The sequence below is a fragment of the Nannobrachium achirus genome (genome assembly GCF_963921795.1).
Source record: "Nannobrachium achirus genome assembly, chromosome: 11".
NCBI lineage: Eukaryota > Metazoa > Chordata > Actinopteri > Myctophiformes > Myctophidae > Nannobrachium > Nannobrachium achirus.
Window position 1 is genome coordinate 54217990 of NC_137820.1, and position 22811 is coordinate 54240800.

General features: G+C 41.9%; 1 protein-coding gene across 1 annotated transcript; it reads right to left on the minus strand.

Annotated features, from left to right (window-relative positions):
• Positions 1-1086: 1086 nt before the first annotated feature.
• Positions 1087-19218, minus strand: LOC308294093 (AT-rich interactive domain-containing protein 3A-like). Its single transcript, XM_080736816.1, has 9 exons — positions 19006-19218; positions 17687-18316; positions 8982-9059; positions 8691-8763; positions 6795-6978; positions 6212-6462; positions 4481-4765; positions 3575-3664; positions 1087-2555 (listed from the first exon to the last, which is right to left on the minus strand). Exons 1-9 carry the CDS (start codon positions 19027-19029, stop codon positions 2413-2415), a joined length of 1758 nt encoding a protein of 585 aa, XP_080592942.1. The 5' UTR covers positions 19030-19218; the 3' UTR covers positions 1087-2412.
• Between the last annotated feature and the right edge of the window lie 3593 nt (positions 19219-22811).

Sequence of the window (22811 nt, forward strand, 5' to 3'; positions counted from 1 at the left end):
TCCATTAGTATGCTCACTGTCATAGGTTTACTGTGCAAGAGTTCAGGAATTAACTTTCAATCAGGATCTCTCTCTCTCCCCCTCTCTCTCTCTCTCTCTCTCACACACACACACACACACACACACACACACACACACACACACACACACACACACACTATTTGATGTGAACAATAAATGCATATGAGCCTAAGATAAACTCACATGACCCCTAGAAAGAAACCCATTTGAATAAGCAACACAAATTAAAATCCATTTGGTCCAAAATGTTTTGCAAATAAATGTAGTGTTAAAAGAATATTCTCATTAAGTGCATTTTATTGTATGTAATGTCCCACACAAATTAACCTTGATGGTTTGGATTGATGGAGTAGGGACAGGGTTAACAGTTCTTTAGAGAATCAATGAAATATGAATGATGTATTCATTCTGCCCATGCTGGTGGATTCTACCCTCGCGGGGCCAGACTGAGTCTGAGCAACGCCAGGCTAGGTGGATTCTGCCAATGCTTTTCAATAGGAATGGATTTTTTTTTTTTGGGGGGGGGGGGGGGGGGGGGGGCAGAAATCCTCAAATGGCTCAGTTTCATTGAAAAGCATATATTATGCAGAATCCTCCCGCATAGGCAGAATTAAAGTTGGGTGTGACTGCACCCTGAATGGAAAATTGTTTTCTTCTATGTCAGGCAATACAACTCCAATACATGTACACAATCTATTGTGTGTATTGATCCTCATTGATTGTGATTCATTCAGCTGACCTGCCACCTCCATACAATGGATGACCAGTGACCACTATATAATCGCTCTATCTGTAGCTATATGTACAACACAACCCCTCTACACAAACCACCACCATGAGCAACATGACAAAATACCTATTGACTTCACTGTGTGGCCAATGGGATCCACAAAATTTCCCCTTGAAATACAGTATTTCAAAAGCTCATATTTATCCTGTCGCAAATTACTTTCCTTTTTAACAGATGATCCAAAATCATCAGGTTGCTGAGAGGATATGGAAGAGTCGGAAACAGGAGATTCCTACATCACACGTAAGACTTTTATTTTATATGGTCATGTCCAAACAGGAAATACAACAGGCAAAGACCAAAAAACAGACTCCAACATCAAACTTTTTTTCCACAGTGTCTAATATCACTGAGATGCCCGTTTCCAGTGAGAGATATTACCTCTTGATTGTCCAAATATTCTTCAGCACAAATTAAGCAGATAAACAAATTGACACTGTGTTAAGTATCACATATCGCCAGAGGAGTGAGGTAGAATTGCTTCAATGTACCAATTGTCAAAATGCTCTTCTGATCAAAAGGCTGAGGTCATTCAAGATACATTCTCTTAGCTTAAGTACAGTATAACAGAACATTAGAACAGACAGTATACAGAGCAGCAATACAGCATGAAATAGATTAGAACATCAATCATACAAGTTCACCCTGGATGTTTGAGCAGACATTCCTGAGAAAGTTACTTTCCGACTTGAAAAGTCTTAAATGAGGTAAGTGGTCTATCACTTCCATTCAAATGTGTTTTCTGCAGAAAGCTTGCATCTGCATTTGTTACTTGAGCAGAAGCTGACAACTGACATGCAGGCTAATGAATGTTAAGGGAATCCTTCTAGGCCCAGCCAAATCACTGCCACTGTGCACGTGAAATATACATGGGCCTAAGGTTTTCCTAATTTGCTCTGTCATCATTTTCCAAAATGCAAACCTTCAGCAAAACAGTCACAATACACTGTATATCATACCCTCCCGCTGCTAAATATGGCTTGCTTTCACATACGGCCACTTTGTGTTCCATCTGAAACAAACCAAATGGTTAAGGGTCGAGGTATATAAAAATTGCCAGAGGTATAACAAAACGAAGGCTTTTTTGGTCTTCATTAGCTGCTGCACTACCCAGCTTATTTGTTCTATTTCTATGAGTTTGACAGTTGCAGAGTTACATTGGTAGCAGCTACATAGAAGCACTTAACAAAGCCCTTTCTTGACATGAATGTCACTACATTTTCAAGGTAGCTTCTATGAGGCACTACGGTAAACTTGACTGAGTCTACACTGGATTAATTCTGATATCCTGAGGTCATTTACAGAAAACGCCACCCCGATTTACACTCCCATTCAAAACAAGCTAAAAAAAAATTAAATAAAATTCAAAGACTACAAAAAATATATATACGGTATATATAAATCATATTGTTGAATGTGTAACATGTAACATGTGATTTCCCCAAATTAATGCACTGCTTATGAGCATCTATGGGAGGCTAAGTTTGGTGTTTTAACAGTAAATCAAAGAATATTATCTGATGATGATGATAATAAAAAATATAATAATAAAAGGAATAATAATAATAATAATAGGGACGTACAGGACTCATGGAGGAGTCTTAATTTGGTTCCTTTGAGGAAGAGGAGGATGAAGACAGGGGGCTGTGTGCAGTAGAGAGGGCAGTGAAACCACTTGTTCCAGCAGGGGTTATGTTGTGTGACACCACAGGAGCTGAAGAAGGCCTCTGGGCAAACAGCATTCCTAAGAGGAAAAATATAATGTTGGTGTTCAATACAGGAAGGTGTGATACAAACATTTCCAAAAAATATATTTGACCAGAAACATGAGAAACATCATGTAGACTAGAACAACATGGCAACACTTCTACACATGCTTTGGCATATCCAGCTATTTTTCTACGAAGAGATTTTGTTGTTGGACCCCTGGGAGACACGCTACAGAAACAGGAGATGGGCTCCTGCCCTTTGGGCCTCATGCGTCCACCCTTTTTCCCAATGACCCTAAGCGCGTTGGTGGGGGCGCGGAGGGCTGCAAGGGAAAGGAGCGCTTGCTTTCGGTGATGACGACGGAGGTGCGCCGTCTCAGGCGACCATGAGCCACGTGAGACACTGCAGAACGAGCGACTCGCCGTGTCGAGCGCTGCGACGGTCGCATGAGCCCACTCAGCGCCGTTACCGAGTTATGTGCCGTTATGGACAGAATAGTAAATCTTCGTCCCCTCGACTTTCGGCACCTCAACGCGGTCCAAGAGAACACAGCGAAGCGCTCCCTACCTCCTTGCCCACCACTGCCCCCCTCCGTTGTGCTTAGGTTCCCTGGTAAACGCCAGGTCGCGGGCCTCATGGCTTACTTTCAGTGGTTAAACACAACCACATTTAATGTTACTGCCTTCAGTTGTGTTTACCCTAAAAATATGTCTGCTTTGAAACAGGTCTATTGCCTAATCTGTAAGATCTGTAATAAAGGTAGGCAAAAAAGGTATTTTTTGTTTACCTATCAGCCTTAATGTCTTACTGTACTGCGTGTTGTTTACATCTAATAAAGTCATTCAAATCAATCGGTCAAAAAAACTGGAGAAAGCCAAGGCCACAGTAGAACGTTGTTCATACTGAGCATGTTATAATCGGGGAACATTCTGCGAAAATAGCTCACAATGCGTTTCGTTGTGAGCTTGTAGATCGTCTATTTCCGGCAAACACATTTACCCCGATAAAGAAGTATATGAATGGTATAAAGTGGTTAACACTGAAATGTCTTACCTTTGTAAAGGGTCCCATTGACTTCCACTGATACACTGATACTGGCAGCCCCATTAGTCGAGATGCTCAGAGACAAGTCCTGTTTGCTCTCTGTGGAAGGAAAAAAGGTTATTATAATTACTAAAGTTCGTTTGTTCTGTAAAGTAATTAAAACAAATTAATGAAATAATGATGAGCAAGTTAAAGGATAATTCCGGACTAGTGCTTTTATTATAGTAATCTGATGTTATTCCATCCATTAACAAGTGGTAGAGGCCAGGAATAAAAATCCATTTCTGCCATTATCAAAGCCAAATGTAAACAAACAAACAAAAGAATTGTTGAGCGGGCAATTCTTGGTCATCTGGCCAGTGATGTATATCGGACCAGTTACCCATATATGGAGACCCATGCATGATAGTCAACAATGTTATGTCAAAACATGCCCATATATGGGCATTACCAAATATGGGCATTCCCAGATATGTCCTTAATATTGATGACATTGGGACAGGGATCTCCATATATGGGCATAAAACATATGTTAATTAGTAAAGCCAAGCAGGGCCTTGGCAAGTTAGGGCCTGGGTTAGATGCCTGGGAATCTCCATATATGGGCATAAGGGGTACCCTAACAGGGCATCATCTGGGAATGCCCATACTGTATATGGACATTTTATCCTTTACGGACGGACGGAGAAGCTGCGACATTTCTCATGGTATTTAAAATATATTTCCTTGAATGGAAATGCCAGTTTCCATTACTCGCCGTTCAGGAGCTGTAGTTCCAGACTCTATATAGCATTCGGAGATTGTGGAATAGGTGTCTGGCTACACGAGACTAGGGGTGCTGGGGTTCATGTGGTTAAGTAGGATATAACAAGCTGAGCAAAACACTCCCATCATTGACAGTAATGTGTGCTCTACCTTGGCCATTGTTCAGTTTGAGGTTCATGGGGTTGAAGTGAGAGGCCATGGCCAGTAGGTTATGCTGTAAGGCCTGCTGCATGAAGCGCTGCTGTTCCTCTGCAAGCCGTGCCATCTTCCTTTCTGGACCCTCGGCGGCCATGCCGGCCCCAGCGGCCCTCTCCAGTTTCTCCCGGAGTTGTTCCAAGGTGACGGCTTGGGCCAGCTGGTGCTGCTGGTGCTGCTGCTGCCCCAGTGCCAGAGCCATGGGCAGCCCACTGGGTCGCATGGGCGTGGAGGTCTCATCTGATGTTGCACAGATACAAGGAAATGTTAGGATTAAAGCAGCAATCCAGACGTTTTAGGTCCTCTGCTGGTGGAGGGAGGTGATTACAGTTCGAACACACAGATTTGAATCTAGCAGAGACCAAACCACTCATCTAAGAGGGAATCCTTACATACTCTGTACATTTCTCTTCAAAATGTGTAAATGTCATTTCACATAATCATCTCAGAGAACTCAACATTCCACATCATCGTGTGGACATTTCCTTTTTTTGAGGAGAAATATGCGGAATACATAAGAGGTTTTTTGCCGCAACATATGATCTCCACAAATCGATTTAGGTTTCCAACTTGCATCATTCATGGCTTGGGCATGGTCTAGTAAAGTTCCTTTAAAATTAAAAACACCAGAGGGCGCAAGTGTCCCACATTCATTTTGTTTATCACAAGCTAGTCCCATTGAACAGTGATGTTTTGGCACCAGATATAACTGCTCAACAATGTACTCATGAGATTAATAGTGTTTTCGAGCCCATGCTTGACTAAGTGTGTAACTATGTAGTATGTACAGTATGTCCCTTTGTTGGCAGTATACTCATACATATGAGTATACTGCAAACGGCTGCAATACCACTGGATGACCAAGTGGAACTATTGAGCAGAGCCACACACACACAAACACACACAAAATAGATTTATGAAATAAACTGCTCAAATGCACTGCTCACTTCAAACTGGTTTGATTTTGAAGAATACAAAAGAAATACAACAGGATGTGATTCAGGTTTAACTTAAAAACGTAACAGCCCGGAGGGACCAGCATTCCTGGTGATGCCAGTGGTGATGTCAGCGGTGTTTGGTATATAAGAGCATTCCTGGTAATGTCATCATTAACAGCCAATGAGACCAGCAGAGCGCAACTCATGGCACGCTCTGCTGGCACACAAGACGCAAGTTGGCACCTCGACAGAGTGCAGTTCTAGTTGCTTTTAAATTTACCTAAAGGAGTAGTTCACCACAAAATGGCTTTTTTTTCCGATTACTCACAGTATGGAGACTTGAGTTCAATAATACTTTTTGGTTTTTGTCACATTCCTAAGACAATAATTTGATTTTATAAAATTTACCCCCATTGGTTCCGGACCCAATTTGGAAAGTACAAGTAAAAGTAAAGAGTACATATCTTATTTTTCACATCAATGAATAACTGTAAAATGTTCTCGATGTATTTATAGGACCTTGTAACTAGTTTCAGAGAAGTAACTCAGACAGAAACCACCGGGGGGAAGCCACTGACACAGTGTGAGAGCAGATGTCTGGCCAATTGCATTTTAGGGAAGAAAAAAGAAAACAGACAACCTAAAAGTACGCAGTACTTTTCAGTTTTCCAAGAAATGTACTTGAGGAAAAGTAATAGGACACTTATTTTAAATACAAATCTCCACACACACCCCCACCACCACCCACCTGTGGTTCTCTTGAGAGAGGGTCTGTGGGATGAATTCAGCCCATTGTGGCCAGCAGGTGGGGTGTGCATCTTGGGAGAGGTCAGCAGTGTGTGTGGAGCCGTGGTGGGGGAGGCAGAGAAGCGGTAGAGGCTGTTGCTGTAGCTGGGACGCCGGCCCTCCCTGCGGTTGCTGTCGATGGCAGCCTGCAGCTCACCCAGAGAGCTCAGGCCTTTCTGTTCACATTCAAACGCATACAGGTACTTCATGTACCTGAAGAGGTGGAGATAAAATCACATCACAGCTGTGGTCAACCACCACCAGAAGCAGAGAACTATTTAAAAACTAAAGAAAGGTCATTGTATTCTTAAGTTAATTTATCAACGCTATAATTGACACAAAATATCAATACACAAGCAAATTAATCCACAATAACTACATTCTGTTTATGCATTATATATATATATTTGTATCTATTATGCCATTATGTACTATTTTATTTGTTATTATTATTACTATGCAAATGTTTCAGTTATTTTAGAGAGATTTGTCACAATGTGTGCTTTTTCAAGTTAATTAAAAAGCAGAGTTCCAAAGACACCTACTGTGTACGGAGGGTGAAGGCAGCGCTGGTGATGGAGGTGGGGAGGTTGAGTCCTCTGGTGATCTCTCTCCAGATCTTCTTGTTGATGACCTCCACCAGGCCTCCTTTCTCTGTCACCAGCTTGTACAGCCTGTACAGGTCCAGGATCTGCTTGGCCATGATGGGAATACGGTTCACAGGAGTTCCTGAATGAAAACGGGGGGATACATTTTTCAGCTCCAATTGATCTATTTTGCCTATTTGACAGGCTGAAGTCATATTGTTTTAGGTACATTTCACCACTTAAACCAGGGGTCTTCAACAGGGGGTCCGGGACCCCTAGGGGGTCTGCAGAGTTACTACAGGGGGGGCCACCAAATCTTGGTGTGATAGGATCATTCTTTTTTTTTTTTAAAGATTTGTTTTTGGGCTTTTTATGCCTTTATTGATAGGACAGTAGACTGACAGGAAATGGGGAGAGAGATGGGGAATGACATGTGGCAAAGGTCGTCCGGATCGGGAATCGAACCAGCGACGCCAGCAGGCATCATAGCCTAGTATGTGGTATGCGCCTTGACCACCAGGCCAGCGGGCGCCCCAATAGGATCATTCTTTTAAATGAATGACTTGAACCCTCGCATCCCTATTCTGAGGAGAACTTTGGTTGAAAATAGCAGATCTGCAGAGGCGTTGAGAGCTTGTAGATCGGCTATTTTCTGCAAATATGTGTGTTGTAGAGGTTAAAAAAAAGAAAAAGAGCAGATCAAGTACCGAGTGATACAAAGTATCGTCAAATTTGAATGGTTAAATGTCTGAAAAAACACGAATCCAACATAGACTGACGAGAGTGCTGTCAAACAAGTCTACGAATCTATCTATGAAATCGATGAAAATCTGCAACACAATTTTATACAAATGTAGAGGGGGTCCCTGCTTCAACTCTCTCTCGACTAAGGGGTCCTTGGCCTGAAAACGTTGAAGACCCCTGCCCTATATACTTTCGTGGACCGGAGTCCCCCAGTGGTATATTGGCCCTGTACTGTTTTCATTCTCTGAAAATAGCCAACCTACAATGCGACTGCGTTGTAACATTTAGCGAGCTTGTAGATCGACTATTTTAGGTAAATTTGCATATTATGAAATGTCCAGAATAGGGAACTCAAGCTTATAACGGTAGAAGAGAATTCAGACAAATCACATAATACAGCATATAATGCTTACCCACATGGCTATATGAGTGAGTGTGTGTAGGCGAGACGGAGGAAGGAGGCTTGTGGAGACAAATTCAACTATTTTTGCTAAAACAACAGGGGGAAAGACTGGTTCTCTTATGTATGCACTGTATGTATGTATGCATGTACATTATGAATGAATGTATGTATGGGAAGGGATTGTGACCTGTCCACCTGTGGGCCTAAGATTAAGTCAAGCGGGGCAGAGTGTAATCTCAATCTGTGTGGATGAACGTTACTAATGAAGCTCATTTCAGATGGATGGGGGAAGGGATGAATACACAGTTTTGCTCTGTTATCACTTTGCTTTCTGAGTTGGGGGAGGGGTTTAGGACCAGAATGTCAATGCAAGAACTTACAGCTTATCCCACCCACCCTGCGATAAAGCCAATTAATGAGGGGTGGGCAACATAAGTTGGAGGAATAAGATTACTTCGTACTTGAGATGAACACATGCACCAGCAATAAATAGCAAGGAAAGCCTTTCGGTTATGAGCAGAGGTCTTATTAAGAGTGCGTTGCATGTGGAGAAGAGGGGATTCCATATAACTTAGTCAACTGCAATATGTTCAAATGCACTGTGGTTGAACTACATAATGCCATGTTTCTGTTAGTTAATCAAAAGGTAGCAAGAGATGTAAATGTCTACAACAGTGCTAGTCAACGGACCTCATTTTGTGACATACCTCGTTTTTGCATAAAGATGAAGAGCTCATCCAGAAACTCCTTCCGATTTGGGTCGTTGTCCAGTTCATAAAGCTAAGATGCAAGAATTATTGTCTTATTATTGTTGTTGTATTGTATTGTTATTATTGTAAGTTTCAGATTGTCTACTAGAATTTCACACAAAAATACCTCATGTGTAAATATATTCTAAAAGCACCAATAATCTAATAGTAAAAAGTATCATTACATTTTCTATATGAGGTATTCAGTCAGGTATACAGTCTAATAACTACAGACATTTCACAACTGACCTTGGCAAAGTCCCTGGATGGTTCACCACCCTTTGCTTTTCCACCTTCAGGTTCCTCTGTCCAGCCTCCACTTGCCTTCTGTTAAAAGACAATAGACATTATATTTAAGACAATTAGCTGGTGTATACTACTCTCATCCAGTGTCTTACACTTTTAACTGCAGAAGAAACTTCAATTCCTAGGGCAACAATATAGAAAAATTAGAAAGGACAGAAGGTTGGAGAAGGACATGAAGTTTATTCCCCACTTTAGTCGTTGCCAATTCACCATGCATAACAGTCCCTGTTGCAGCAACTCCCACTGTTGGCCTGGGATGGGAGTAGAGTAGACAACCATGTGCCTCCAACACGAGTTATTTCTTGAAGACCAGTTTATTCTGTAATTAGACCTTGCATTTCATAAGCCTTTGATTTCTCACAACCTTCAATCCAACCTATTGAGTCACATTCTGTGTATGTTTGAAGAACATGCTCTGTGCATTAACCGATTGGAATGATGGAGACGATACTCATGTTTACATTGACCCCCACTCCAGGTTTACGATTGCAAATCCCTCCTTGCTGGTGGTCTGCCGGCATCAAACCCCTACAACTGATTCAGAATGTAAGACCTGGTCTTCAACCTCCCAAAAACTGGTTCAAATATCCGCCTTCTGCATTCCCTTCTCTTCTTCCCTTCTTTATGACCGCAACCAATTCAAAACACTGATGATGACCTACAAGCCAATTAAGGGCATGAGACTCCCTACCTTCAGGACATGGTCCACCCATTTCCATACACTTTGATCAGCTAAATACAGGATTTATGTCCCTCTATTCCCTACCACACCCTGGCCGACTCTCCAAGCATCAGACTCTTCACCCTCTAGTATTTCAAGCTGTGGAATGACCCTCCCCCATGCTAGTTATACTATGCAGGTGTATGTTGGTTACTTATTCATGCTGTGCACTATATGTTTTCAACACTAGGTTTAATGTTTACCATCAGGCAAAAGTAAAAAATACTTTTAGCACTTCGTTTTTTTCTGATTCTATTTACCTGAACATTTACCCTGCTTGCAGACTATGGTTCAAGCCACTTAAGTTGCTACAATATTGCACGTTAAGTTCTCTGGATAGTGTCTGCTAAATTGTAATGATGAACTAACAAGAAATGACCAGTCCTTTGATACCAGCTTGCGCCTTGTGGAGCAGTTTAGTGGCCTTGTGGTTAGTGTTGGACAAACGAGAAGTTGTCTGTAAATGGAAATGGCAACAATTCCAATTACAGAAATGTTATTTACAGGTTGTCTAACAATATAAAGAAAACTGGTGCATCTGTGTCTTTTGTCTGGCGCGAGTCGCGAGGAGTCCACTGGGAACTGAATTCCGTCTAACATTTGCAATATATATTGTGATGTCATGTGGAGCTAGTCGGGCGGGGCCTAGGGCTCAATGAAAAAAGAATAGAGATTATTTATATTACTTTTACTCTGTGATAGTTCTCAAATAATTCCCGAAACCGACATCTACCCGACCCGACGTTTTCGGGCCGGGTAGGGCCTAAAATGTATGCTTACTAGTCAGGCCGGTCCGCCCAGTTAGGGCCGGGTCTTCATTTTTAGGCTAAAGATACTACTTTGCAGTATTAAGAAATGCAATACAAAACAATGTAAAAAAATAGATAAATATGAATGTTCATTTCACAGCAGCTTACATGCTCAGCCTATTTTGCAAAATCAGTCAGTCAGTAAGTGTAATTAAAGCGTTACTATTTCACTCAAGGACAAATTACAATGAACGGTAAAATAAAAATAATAAACTATCCGAGTGCAAAGATTTTACTTATCGACCATTTGGTTCAGTTTGTACACTCTCAGAGTTAAATTAAAGGAGTAGTTCACCCCCAAAATGATTTTTTTTCTATTGATTACTCATGCCATGGAGAGTAGAGTTCAATAATATTTTTAGTTTTTTGTCACATTCCTAAGACATAAATGTGATAACAATACATTTACCCCCATTCATTTTGGATGGTGACCCGTTTCGAAACGGGTCACCATCCGGAATCAATGGGGGTAAATTTACTCAAATCAAATTTTTGTCTTAGGAATGTGACAAAAACGAAAAAATATTATTGAACTCTACTCTCCATGGCATGAGTAATCAATAGAAAAAAAGTCATTTTGGGGGTGAACTACTCCTTTAACACTGAAGATTTGACTGTAAGGAATCTGCACTTCCCACCTGTTCCGTTTCAAGCGGTTCCCCTTCCCAGCAGTAAAAAAAAACTGTAAGTCACTGTGGTGCTGGATGGTTGAACAGCTGGTCAACGTGAGGATCGGTCAGCTATAGTTGCACTGGTGTAAAGTGGGTCTGGCCCATTTTTGGTGCCGCATACTCATTTTCCTGGATTAAGAGTAAATACCCCCCCCCCCCCTCTTCCCTTAACTCATACAGTGCCATCCGGCCACAAGGGGTGCTAGAGTGCCAGAAATTTCTCCATAGACCTTCTTTATAGCTTTCGTCGACCCTCTCCCAACTGGCTTGTGTTTTCACTCCAGTCAATGCTATGGGTGTCGAGAGGAGGAAGCTAGCTGACACGTAGCCAAAATGCTAACCCATTTAGAAGCCCAATCTAAAGCTATTTCAGCCGCAAAAAACTTTCTCTTTGGGTCTGGGGACACAATCCGGAGAAAATCCTGTCTAAAGATGTGATTTATTATTGGAGTGGGCGGCGCGATTTGGCCGTTAGCGCGAATACGGCCCGTGGATGGCCGAGTCTGAGTCCCGGCCAAGGATGGACGTCTAGACCGGGGCTTCGTTGAGGCCTCCGATAAAATAATTAATTTTATTAAATATCCCGGACAAGTTCGTGATAGGCACCCTGGAATACGTCGCGCCGCCTACAATGAACATTCGGTGAACATTGGGGGGGGTCTAAACTTTATTTTAAACCATTTTCAATGGAATAAATCGTCGGAGCATCTAGCGTCTCTCGTTGGTGAGCGCTGGGCGAGCCGGGACCACCCACGTTGCTCCAAGCAGCTCGGGGTAAGTAAAATAGCAAATAAAAAATTGTTTTTGATCCCTAATATCCCGAACATGTTCGTGATAGGCACTTAAAGGGTTAATTTACTACATTTAAAGAAGTATATATTTCAAAAAACATTCCAAAGAACTTTCAACTTTTTTCATAAATACAAAAAAGAAATAAATACAAAAAAGAAATCACTAGTTTGGGTCCCAGGGAGACATATTTCTCTTTTGGGTCTCAGCTGAAAACATGGGAACTAACAGTGTACAAGGCGGCAAGGCCCACTGCTAGTGTATGCAGAAATACATGTGGTCTAGGACGAGACGCCAATTGAACCCCAGGCACAGTTTCTTTTTTTTTTTAAGTGAAGGAGAAAAAAAAAGAAATTAATGATAAGCACAACACTCATTACACAGTTTAACACGAGACTCTACCCCTCCCTTTCCAACCCTGGCCTGCGCACATCCTATGTGACAGTTTAAGGTTAAAGAATGTGAGGGGAGAGCAGTGGGAGACCAGTGTGTGCAACAGAGTGGAAGGAGCCTGCTGAGATGCATTGTGATGTCCAGTCTAATGCCTGGTACACATTATACAAACGTTTAGTCGGACATCGTGTCGCATTTGATTGCAGTTGTCTGAATCTCGCTGCTCTTTCTGTCTTTCTTGACCACATTAACACTACCGATTTGTTTCGTTTTTTTAACAATTTAATGTATTTAACCTACAAGATCATCATGGTGCACTGTGAGCTTTGAGATCAGTTATTTTGTCTATTTGTTGTATAATGACAAAGTATTCAGGGCTTAAGAGGTTAACTAGGGACTGGTGGGGCCGGGGGTAAATAATAGATAATTTAAGGGTTTGATCATAACCTTTGACCACAAATCTTGTGGTCAAAAGTACCTTGGTGTCCCTCGATTTGGTACCCAATCAATGTGGAGTACAATGGAATAATATGAGGAAACCGTGAAAGTAAACATAGAAAATGGGGTACTAGCAGCTACTTTGTGCCACTGTATTTGTTATAGCGTTTGCTTGTACTGAGAAGGGGGGGGGGGGAAATCATGCGCCAACTTTTTTGGGTTGTTGACACATGGGTTGACTGTCCTTTCAGCGAGAATTGAGATCTGGTTGGCTGTTGACCCTCATGGACAGGAGAGCCCGCCCCTGAGACTGTGGCAAGAAAATCACACAGGTTTGATCTTGTCTGAAGAGTTTGATCAGCTGTTAACACCATGCTGACTGAGTCACTGGGGGTGTCACACCTAAAAACAACTGCAATCACAGGCTCGGTCTGTGATTTTCCATTTACCAAGGGTTTTGTTATATTAACACAATCTGGGAACCCATCATCAAAAAAAGGGGGAAAAAAGCGAGAGATTAATATTAACATAATAATAATGATAAAATCCCAGGGGACACTTGCTGGCATTGCAGTCAAAACTGAATAATGGATTGGTTTACTGTATTGTAACTTTGAGAAATAAACGTTTCTACTTGTTGCTTCAAAATGTAAGTAAATCTATTCAGCTGCCCTTCCTTTAGATCACTCAAAATCATCATATGACTTCTGCTAGCATTCTTAGCGATCAGTCAATCAGTGGCAGTGCCCTAAAGACGTTATTCCATTTGCTAGATGGTTTATGGTAACCTGATCAGACCCACTGGGGCTCATAATGATGCCATTTCAGTCCGGGAGCAATAAAATATACTGGAACTAGCTAATAGAAGAATTGGCTTTCACTCCATTCAAAGCCCCGTAATGGTTATTGTGCAGGCAGAACTCATTTCAAACGGCTAAAGGTTCCACAAAGGACAAATAAGAGGAAAAATATATGTCCTCTGAAAAACACATATCTTTGGTTATTAATTGTGTATAATATATACTTAAAAAACACATCTCCCCAGTCCCCCCCCCCCCCCCACACACACACACACACACACACACACACACACACACACACACACACACACACACACACACACACACACACACACACACACACACACACACACACACACACACACACACACACACACACACACACACACACACACACACACACACAAAAAAGCAGTCACCCTGGTGATAGAGTTGTTGACACATCTAATGGCTTGTGGCTTAGCCTTTCTAATAAAAGGCACTGCAACTGGCCCCCAGCAGCAGGCCTATTGACAGAGAAGGGAGATAAACATCCCAGTCTTTTGGTCATCAAGTGAAAATAAATCCCTTCCCCCTCTTATTGATGAGCCAGGGAGACCTACTGTGGATCTATCAACAAAGAGGCTTCAGTTAATTGCTCACAGCACATTCAGCAATCTAACCATGTGAGCCCAGATCATTTTCAGGGATCAGTTCAATTAGTTTGGCTTGATAAAGAAAAACAAAACATTAGATTTTGTGGGAATAGAATGTGCTTAATAATTCTGTAGATCAGTATGTGTTTATGCATATCTGGCCTGTACTCACATGGTTAGATGGGCTAGTGCTTTATGAGCTTTTAAACAGTCTCAGTCAGTACACAAAAGTGCAATACATCTTAACTAACAGACGTCTTATGTCCAAGTTGTAATACACAACAAAGTAAAGGATAAAAATGCCACGTATGGTAGTGAGCTACAGTAAAGCAAATTATATATCCCTCAACACTTCAGTTGAACCACAGGGTGCATCATTTTTTTTCTAATCCAAATCAAGAGTTAAATTAATTATCTGGCCCCCTGATGCGTCTTGGCCTGGGACTACAAGCCAACAGCGCTCTGTTTCTACTGGCCCAGCAAGGGAATTAATGGGTTGCTGCCGGCGGGCTTGAACAATGGATGTCCAGCATATCAAATTGTTCAAACATGTTTCTTCTTTGTAGAGTTCAAAGAGAATGGAAGTGAATTACAGTCAAATAAAAGAATGAGAAGTCATACCCACCCACAAATCTCAATTGAATAGCTCTTGTCCATCTATATTTAACCCAGCCAGGAGGGAGAACGTACTCAATGCTATATATAGCTACGTTAAAATTAAATGTAAAAGCCTAGGTCAGTCAAATCAATGCCAAGTTTGGTCAACACCATTTCAAAGACATACTATATACATTATTGTCCAATGTATAAAGTGCTACTGTTCTCCTACATAGCAAGTCCTAAAACTATGGACCAGAGCCATTCTCCTTCAACTTCTCATTGGAACGCCTTTATGGTCAAAGAGAGAATACAGATACCATGCGAGATGTTTCTAGACTCTAATGTGTCACGGGGAGATAAATGACTCAGCTTCACAACTTACCATTTTCTGCCCACATTTGTAATTAAAACCAGACTGGGTTCTGTACTGAAACGTTAACAGGGTTAGGGTTATCTTCATGGCTAGTTTTAAGACTTAAGCCATTGTTCCATTTATATGCTGTTGTTCTATTCATAATGACCCCCAATAACCCTAAAGGGATGACTAATGTTGCATTTTATTGTATTTTCTCAAATTTTTTCTTTCTTACATTTATGATGTGCTATGGGGCGAGGAGAAAAATAGGGGTATTCACACAGCATTCCTAATAGCAGTGGAATCTATTGATTACTTGCAGCTGAGTCAAGCTACCATTAAGTGTTGCCAGGCAACAGCTAAATAATGCAAGGAGAACAAATGAGATACAGCTAGGTCAGCCGTGATTGGTTATTATGGATCTACATGGGTTTAAATATCAAGGCAATGAACAGATGTTTAAATGCCATGAATGTGGAACATTAAATACTCATACTGATGGAAACTAATGTTGTACGCAAATGTGCTGATGCTTCCCTTTCTGTTTAAAACACTGATACTCCTCCACAATCTGAAAATACTTAGGAGTAGAGAAAAGCAGGTAATAATATCAAAATAATAACGTTCTCCTCCCCCTCACCCTTGACCAGATAGCAAACATAAGGGGGAAAAGCCTAGAAGACAAGTTACAGTAGATTTAATTGATTCATTTTGGTAAGAAGAACATGATAGAGATGGAACTACAACATTTTGCAACAGGAAGTCTCAAAAACTGAAATGGAAAGTTTCAAATTGTACTTCATAAAGTAATAAAGTAAAGTAACTCCTGCAGCACTGTATCCCCGTTATACATCCGTCATCATAAACTACTAAACTACCACCAGCTAACACTGTAATTTAACTTTTATAGTGTGAATATTGGCCCTTAAAGGGTCCTTTCATAGTTAAATGAACAATCCAAATTGTGTAGCTGCCTGCAGGACACTGGGATATACAGTACTACAACGGACCACAGACACCACTGTCCTTCTGTCCGACTCCACTGGCCTCATTAATCACAATGTATAGAAGAGGGGCCAGGGTAGGGGTGACTCATACAGTACAACCAATCAGAGAAGCTTCCATATGAAAGGGTAAAAAAAAGGAAAAAAGACACAAGTCAATAGGCAGCCTGGAGGTTTGAATACTAGTAATTATACTAACTAGACGTATATCCACAGTAAGGTGGTCTATACATTTGTTGTTTTGCCTATCATTGTCGACATGTTTCTCTTTGCCGTTTGATTCTTTTCTCCTTGCTGTCCCCCTCACCTTTTTATTTTCTCTTCCTGAAAACAACAAAAACAATGGAGCTTGCACACAAAAGAATTCCACCCACTTCTTTATGCCTGTAAACCTGTGATGTGGCAACAAAGTTGATTCTGATCTTGATAAGCCCCCTTGCCGTCTGCCGACAGGCTGCCATGTACCTCATTATAGCACCTATCAGCATCTCAACATACATAAAGGCCCTGGTTGATTCAACATGAAAGGCCTGAATGCAAGGCCTTTGCATAACATAACTAAATATGTGTGAACTGGGAAGAGTGGATCATGTAGTGTTGGTCTCAGGTTGACCCAATTTTTGTTAACCTCAAATGATTCTTCTGAAGAGAGTTTTGGGTGGCGGCCAAGACAAATTAGCCTTGCCAATGCCAAGACGCATGTTCTCAAAATGAGGGACATAGTATACGCCCGGCTGAAGGAGGAATCCTGGACTGGTGACTCGGGTTAAACACTAATGTTGTCGGGCTCTTTGCCAGAGCGCCACTCTCCTTCCTCCACATGTGGGCCTGAATGTTAGCAGCCATGTGCAGGAAAATCCCAGCAGGGACAAGTAAACAATCAAAGAGGGATAGAAAAAACACACACACACACACACACACACACACACACACACACACACACACACACACACACACACACACACACACACACACACACACACACACACACACACACACACACACACACAAAAAATGACCTCTTAGTAAATAAGATAGGATGATATATTGACTTGAGTTGTATTTTGAGGCTGAAATGGCATGATACCAGCCAGGGAGGGGATATCAAAAACGTTGTGGCTTTGATATACCTGTAGGTCGCAAATAAAAGCATGGGGACAAATGCATTAAAAAAAATATATATAAATTAAAAGGTCACTGTTTGAGATACCATACAATCACACTGGCTAACTGTACTCAGATCCTTAACAGTCACCAAATCCATACCTATACTTACATACATCTCTCTCTTTTTGTGTCTCTAAACACAACGAACACAAGCTCTGGCTAGTTGTACGATCGATTGTGGGCAATACTGCTGGTTCAGGAGCCACAACCTCAACAAAAAAACTCAGCTGAACTCTCATTCTACTGCAACAATAAAAATTCCTTACTTGTTTAAGCACCTCATCATATCCCCAGTCAGCAAGACCACCAGGCGATGTGAAGGATTGTTGGCCCACCGGAGAGGACAGGTCATTCTCTTCTGGCTCCTGTTTCACAGCGACTGACTCCTGCTTCACCATGACTGGAGGAGATGTGGTCAGTTGCTTTTCAGGTGAGGCAGAGGAGGGATAAGGAGGAAGTGAGAAGCGGGGATCACAAGCAGGAGCCTGAGGGAGTCGAGGAATCATGACCTGATGATGATGAAGTCCGTTCTCATCTCCTTCCTCCATGTCATCCTCATCCTCTGCAATGTCTTCATCTTCTTCGTCGTCATCATCCTCCTGATCCGAGTTGTGATCTCCCCTCATGAAATCAAACTCTTGATCCATACTGCTGTCCATAGATTGTTGTCCCATTCGAGGAGTACTGCCATCGGCCCCTTTGCCCAGGAAGGTTGGCTGTGGCCTGTGTCCAGAGGCCCTAGCCGCAGCAGGCTGCTTACCGAAAAGGAGCTGGGCTTGAAGAAAGTCCATCCCCAGCTTGGCCTCCTGTTGCCTCTGTAGGTGCTCCATCACAGCCCCAAGTCTCCCCTGGTGGCACCCTGGTCCTCCTAAACCCCCCTCCTGGGATAAGCTGGACTGTGGACAAGAAGAGAAGTCAGTCAGTGGTTTTCTTTGTGGTCAATTAAGCCATAGACAAACAGACAGTTTGTAATCTAATTATTGCACTCCCTCCAGTTTTATTAAAGTTGCCAACAGGTTTTCACAACAACCTTGGCATACACATTTTTACCTTAACTCTTGAGCAATTTGCCGTATGTAAATGATAATGAATACCGTATGTATTAAACATTTACTAAATAGGCCCTCAAGATACACACAGGCCTAAATAGTCAAAAGGTGGATACAACAAAGATTTAAAAAACAAAATAACAAAACTGGTGGCTGCGACATTAAATTGATTTAACTATAAGTTAATATATTAATACATTCAGAAGAAAGCGACTGTAGAACAGTATATAAAACGCGTTGTAGGTTCATATGAGACCATTTGAAATAGAACAGTTAACGTTACACGTAGACTTCAGTAGCTAGGCCAAAATCAGTTTGAACGATAGTTCCAAAGAAAACAACAACTGATCAATACAAAAGTAACATGAACATGCATTCGTGTTCAGAAACATTCTAAACAACTTGGACAGAATATCGCGAAGAAAACAACAAGGATTATATTCCTCGTGAAGCTGCTAAACCAGTCAGACTTGGAGATTAATCTCCCCTGGCTTTGTTACTGTAACAAACTAGATCGGAAACGTTGCCCGACTCACCATTTGCGCCTTCGAATAATCCATCACCACCACCGCCTCCTACTTACTACAGGTATTATCAAAACTTCCCTTCTTTTCCTCAAGTCGAATCAATCGCGTTGCATGACCAAAAGCCTTCGGTACACCGGATTCGTCCCCTCGATCGAATATCATAAAGGCTCAACAATGTGAGGGGGGTGATCGAATGATCGTGGAGGAGAAGTAGCCTAATAATGTCCGTGCTGCTTACCTCCCCTCGACTCGTCACTGACTCACACACACACTGCGCATGGAAACTCAAACATCTCTCTGATTGTGTGGCTGAGTGGCCTACACCCCCAACGCCCCCAACCAACCAGTGGTGGGAAAAGTACTCTACTTACTAGGCTACTTGAGTAAAAGTATCAATACTGCAATGTAGAAATAGCCTGGCTATAGGCCTACTATAAAGTCCGTAATTCAAAATTTACTTCATTACTTGAGTAAAGGTGCAAAAGCGTTGGTATCAGAATGTATAGCCTACTTAAAGTACCAAAAGTAAATTGCAAACTGTCCCATTTCACACAAGTTCAAAATGTAAGTATAACAAATATTTCGAAAATGAACGATCTACAAGCCCACGATGCGCCACTGCCAAATGTTTTAAATGGCCGAAATATAGACTATACAGGGCTGAAGTGTAGTTTGTTTTGTAGCCTAATAATAATAATAATCAAAGTAGAGTAAGGTGGGGTAAAAGGCCCCCCCTAAGGATAATGTCTATTTTATGACCAATTAAAATACATTTTGATATTAATTCAGTATGTACATGTTAACAATGCTTTACCCAATACACCTATATGGGCACCATGTTGAAAAATTAGATACATTTGATTTTATAGTACAAAAAGAAAAACATGTAAAAAGGGCCTATTGCCCCACTACTGGGGTAATAGGCCCCCCTCTATGGGGTAATAGGCCCCCTTCTATGTCCTGGAGCAGAATAAGTGCTACAATCATGAAAATTGTCATGAGCATTTTCCATGGGTCACTTGACAAGATAATTGTCAGAGGAATTTGAATTTTCAAGATGGTGGTCATTTTTCAAGATGGCTGACACCTTAGTGGAGCAGTTATGTGATATAATAGTTTATTTGGTGATATAAGTATGAAAATTGGCATGAGCAGTCTCTGTGGGTCACTTGACAATTAGCCACCCACAGCTACTTGAAATTTCAAGATGGCGGACATTTTTCAAGATGGCGGACACCTTGTGGAGCAGTTAAGTGATATAATGGTTTATTTGGTGCTCCACTAAGGTGGTGGCCATCTTGAAAAATGGCTGCCATATTGAAATTTCAAGTAACTGTGGGTGGCTAATTGCCAAGTAAGTCTGGGTTTCCGAGGCTAATTGCCAAGTGACCCACAAAGACTACTCATGCCAATTTTCAGGCTTGTATCACCAAAATACCCAGGGGGCAAAGGAAGGTGTGCTGCATTTGCCCCGACATAAAAAGTTGTCCACCAGAAATATTATCTATGACCCAGTAGGATCACAACCTATATGGACAACCCGGTCAATTTGTACAACAAAGTCCAATATGGCCGCCTCAATATTAGCCCCTATTAGTTTTAATGGGGGGTGAATAGGGCAACATTTTAAACTGAGGGATATTTCCACGAAACTTCACAGGTTGATCAATGGTATACATATGAAAATTTTTTGTATTGCAAGTTTCCATGAAATCCAATATGGCCGCCACAATATGGCCGCCATAATGTAAGGACCCAGAAAATAGGTTTTGCCTCTAACTTCTGAACCAGATAAGCTAGAAACGCAAACTTGGTGTCTATTTCATGGTGTCTGACCATGGGAAACTCAATGGAATAGCTCATTTTATTATTGGGTGTGTCTGGACCTTTATTGTGCATATTTGCAAGATGGTGGATTCCCAAATTGAGATTATCTCAATGAAATGAATGCAACTGCCTTTTTGGGTCTTTCACACATAGACATGCACATGCTTTCCAACAACTTCAGCTTCAGGGAAATTATAATGAACACATGATTAAAACAGGCTGCATTATAATGCAAATAATTGCTAGTCACTATCACTGTCATGTGTACCTATCCTGCTGCATCTTGTCTCCAGTCCTTGGCAACGACACCCCAAGTAGCATGCAATTCCCTTCTTCGCACATGAAGTTCAATCACCCGAGAGAGACTTGGAGTAGAACCGCTGCTCCTTCACTTGGAAAGGAGTCAGCTTAGGTGGTTCGGGCATCTAGTACGGATGCCCCCCGAGCGCCTTCCTAGGAAGGTCCTCGATGCACGTCCCACTGGGAGGAGACCCCGTGGCAGACCTAAGACCAGATGGAAGGATTATATATCCTGACTGGCCTGGGAACGCCTCGGTATACTCCCAGAGGGAGTGGAGGAAGTTGCGCAGGATAAGGAAATCTGGAAGTCTCAGTTGGAACTGTTACCCCCGCGACCCGATTCCGGATAAGCGGTTGAAGATGTATGGATGGATGGATGGCACATGAACAGTTTTTCTGGCAGCCTTTGATACAGCTACATGATATTGCCTTGTCCATTGATATAGGCCAGGCTGGCTCTGTAGATGTACAGGGGACTGCCTTCCCATCACTGAGAGACCATCCATATTCAGTGAAGCAAGGGATGTCTGGCTTCGCGATGTGTGCAGTTTTATCTATTATGGCTGCAAGAGCAGCTCTTTTCAGGTGCAGGCCAAAGGCATTTTCTGTAGGTGGCAGCAGCTTCAACAGGGTTGATCGGTTATTTAGGAACTTGTACACTCTCAGCTTTGCCAGGTCAAAGTCCTCCGAATGGTCAGCTTTTGATGCATATACAGCTATTGTGAGGTCTCTAGCCTGATTCTTGACATCCTCTGAGAGGGAATAAGAGGAATTTTCACCAAACTCCTGAAGTGCAGGGAGATCTAGACCCATGCTGGTCTTGAACCATGCCTTCTTTCCAGTGAAAAAGGGATAGCTGGTGGTATCTCTGCCACTCAGGCTGTGAATAAAGGGCAGGGCACGACACTGTGCGAGTCCAAGGGCTGAGACCATGTGATGGATAGGAAGATATGCATCCTGCTCTGTTCTCACCCACAGCTCTGGAAGGTCTAGGAGGTGGGTGGCAGCATGATATAGATGCCTATATCATGCTGCCGCCATGGGAAGGCAGTCCCCTGTCCATCTACAGAGCCAGCCTGGCCTATATCAATGGACAAGGCAAGATCATGTAGCTGTATCAAAGGCTGCCAGAAAAACTGTTCATGTGCGAAGAAGGGAATTGCATGCTACTTGGGGTGTCGTTGCCAAGGACTGGAGACAAGATGCAGCAGGATAGGTACACATGACAGTGATAGTGACTAGCAATTATTTGCATTATAATGCAGCCTGTTTTAATCATGTGTTCATTATAATTTCCCTGAAGCTGAAGTTGTTGGAAAGCATGTGCATGTATATGTGTGAAAGACCCAAAAAGGCAGTTGCATTCATTTCATTGAGGTAATCTCTCTCTTTTTTTATATTTTTTTTAATAAAAAAATAATTTCTAAGATACATTGTTTTGGTCTCTGATTTTATCTGAAGTCATTGCTACAACTACATACAGTAGAATCGGACAGGAAATATAATATCTCGTTTACAGCCATTTTGACAACATGCAAACTCAAGAATAATACAGGTATAAGTCCCTTCTGTGCCATAAATCTTAGCAAATGGATTCATATTGCTTGTATTTGCAAAAGCAGTCAACAATCATGGTAGAAATTATGTTAAAGCTCTATTTTGGGAATCCACCATCTTGCAAATATGCA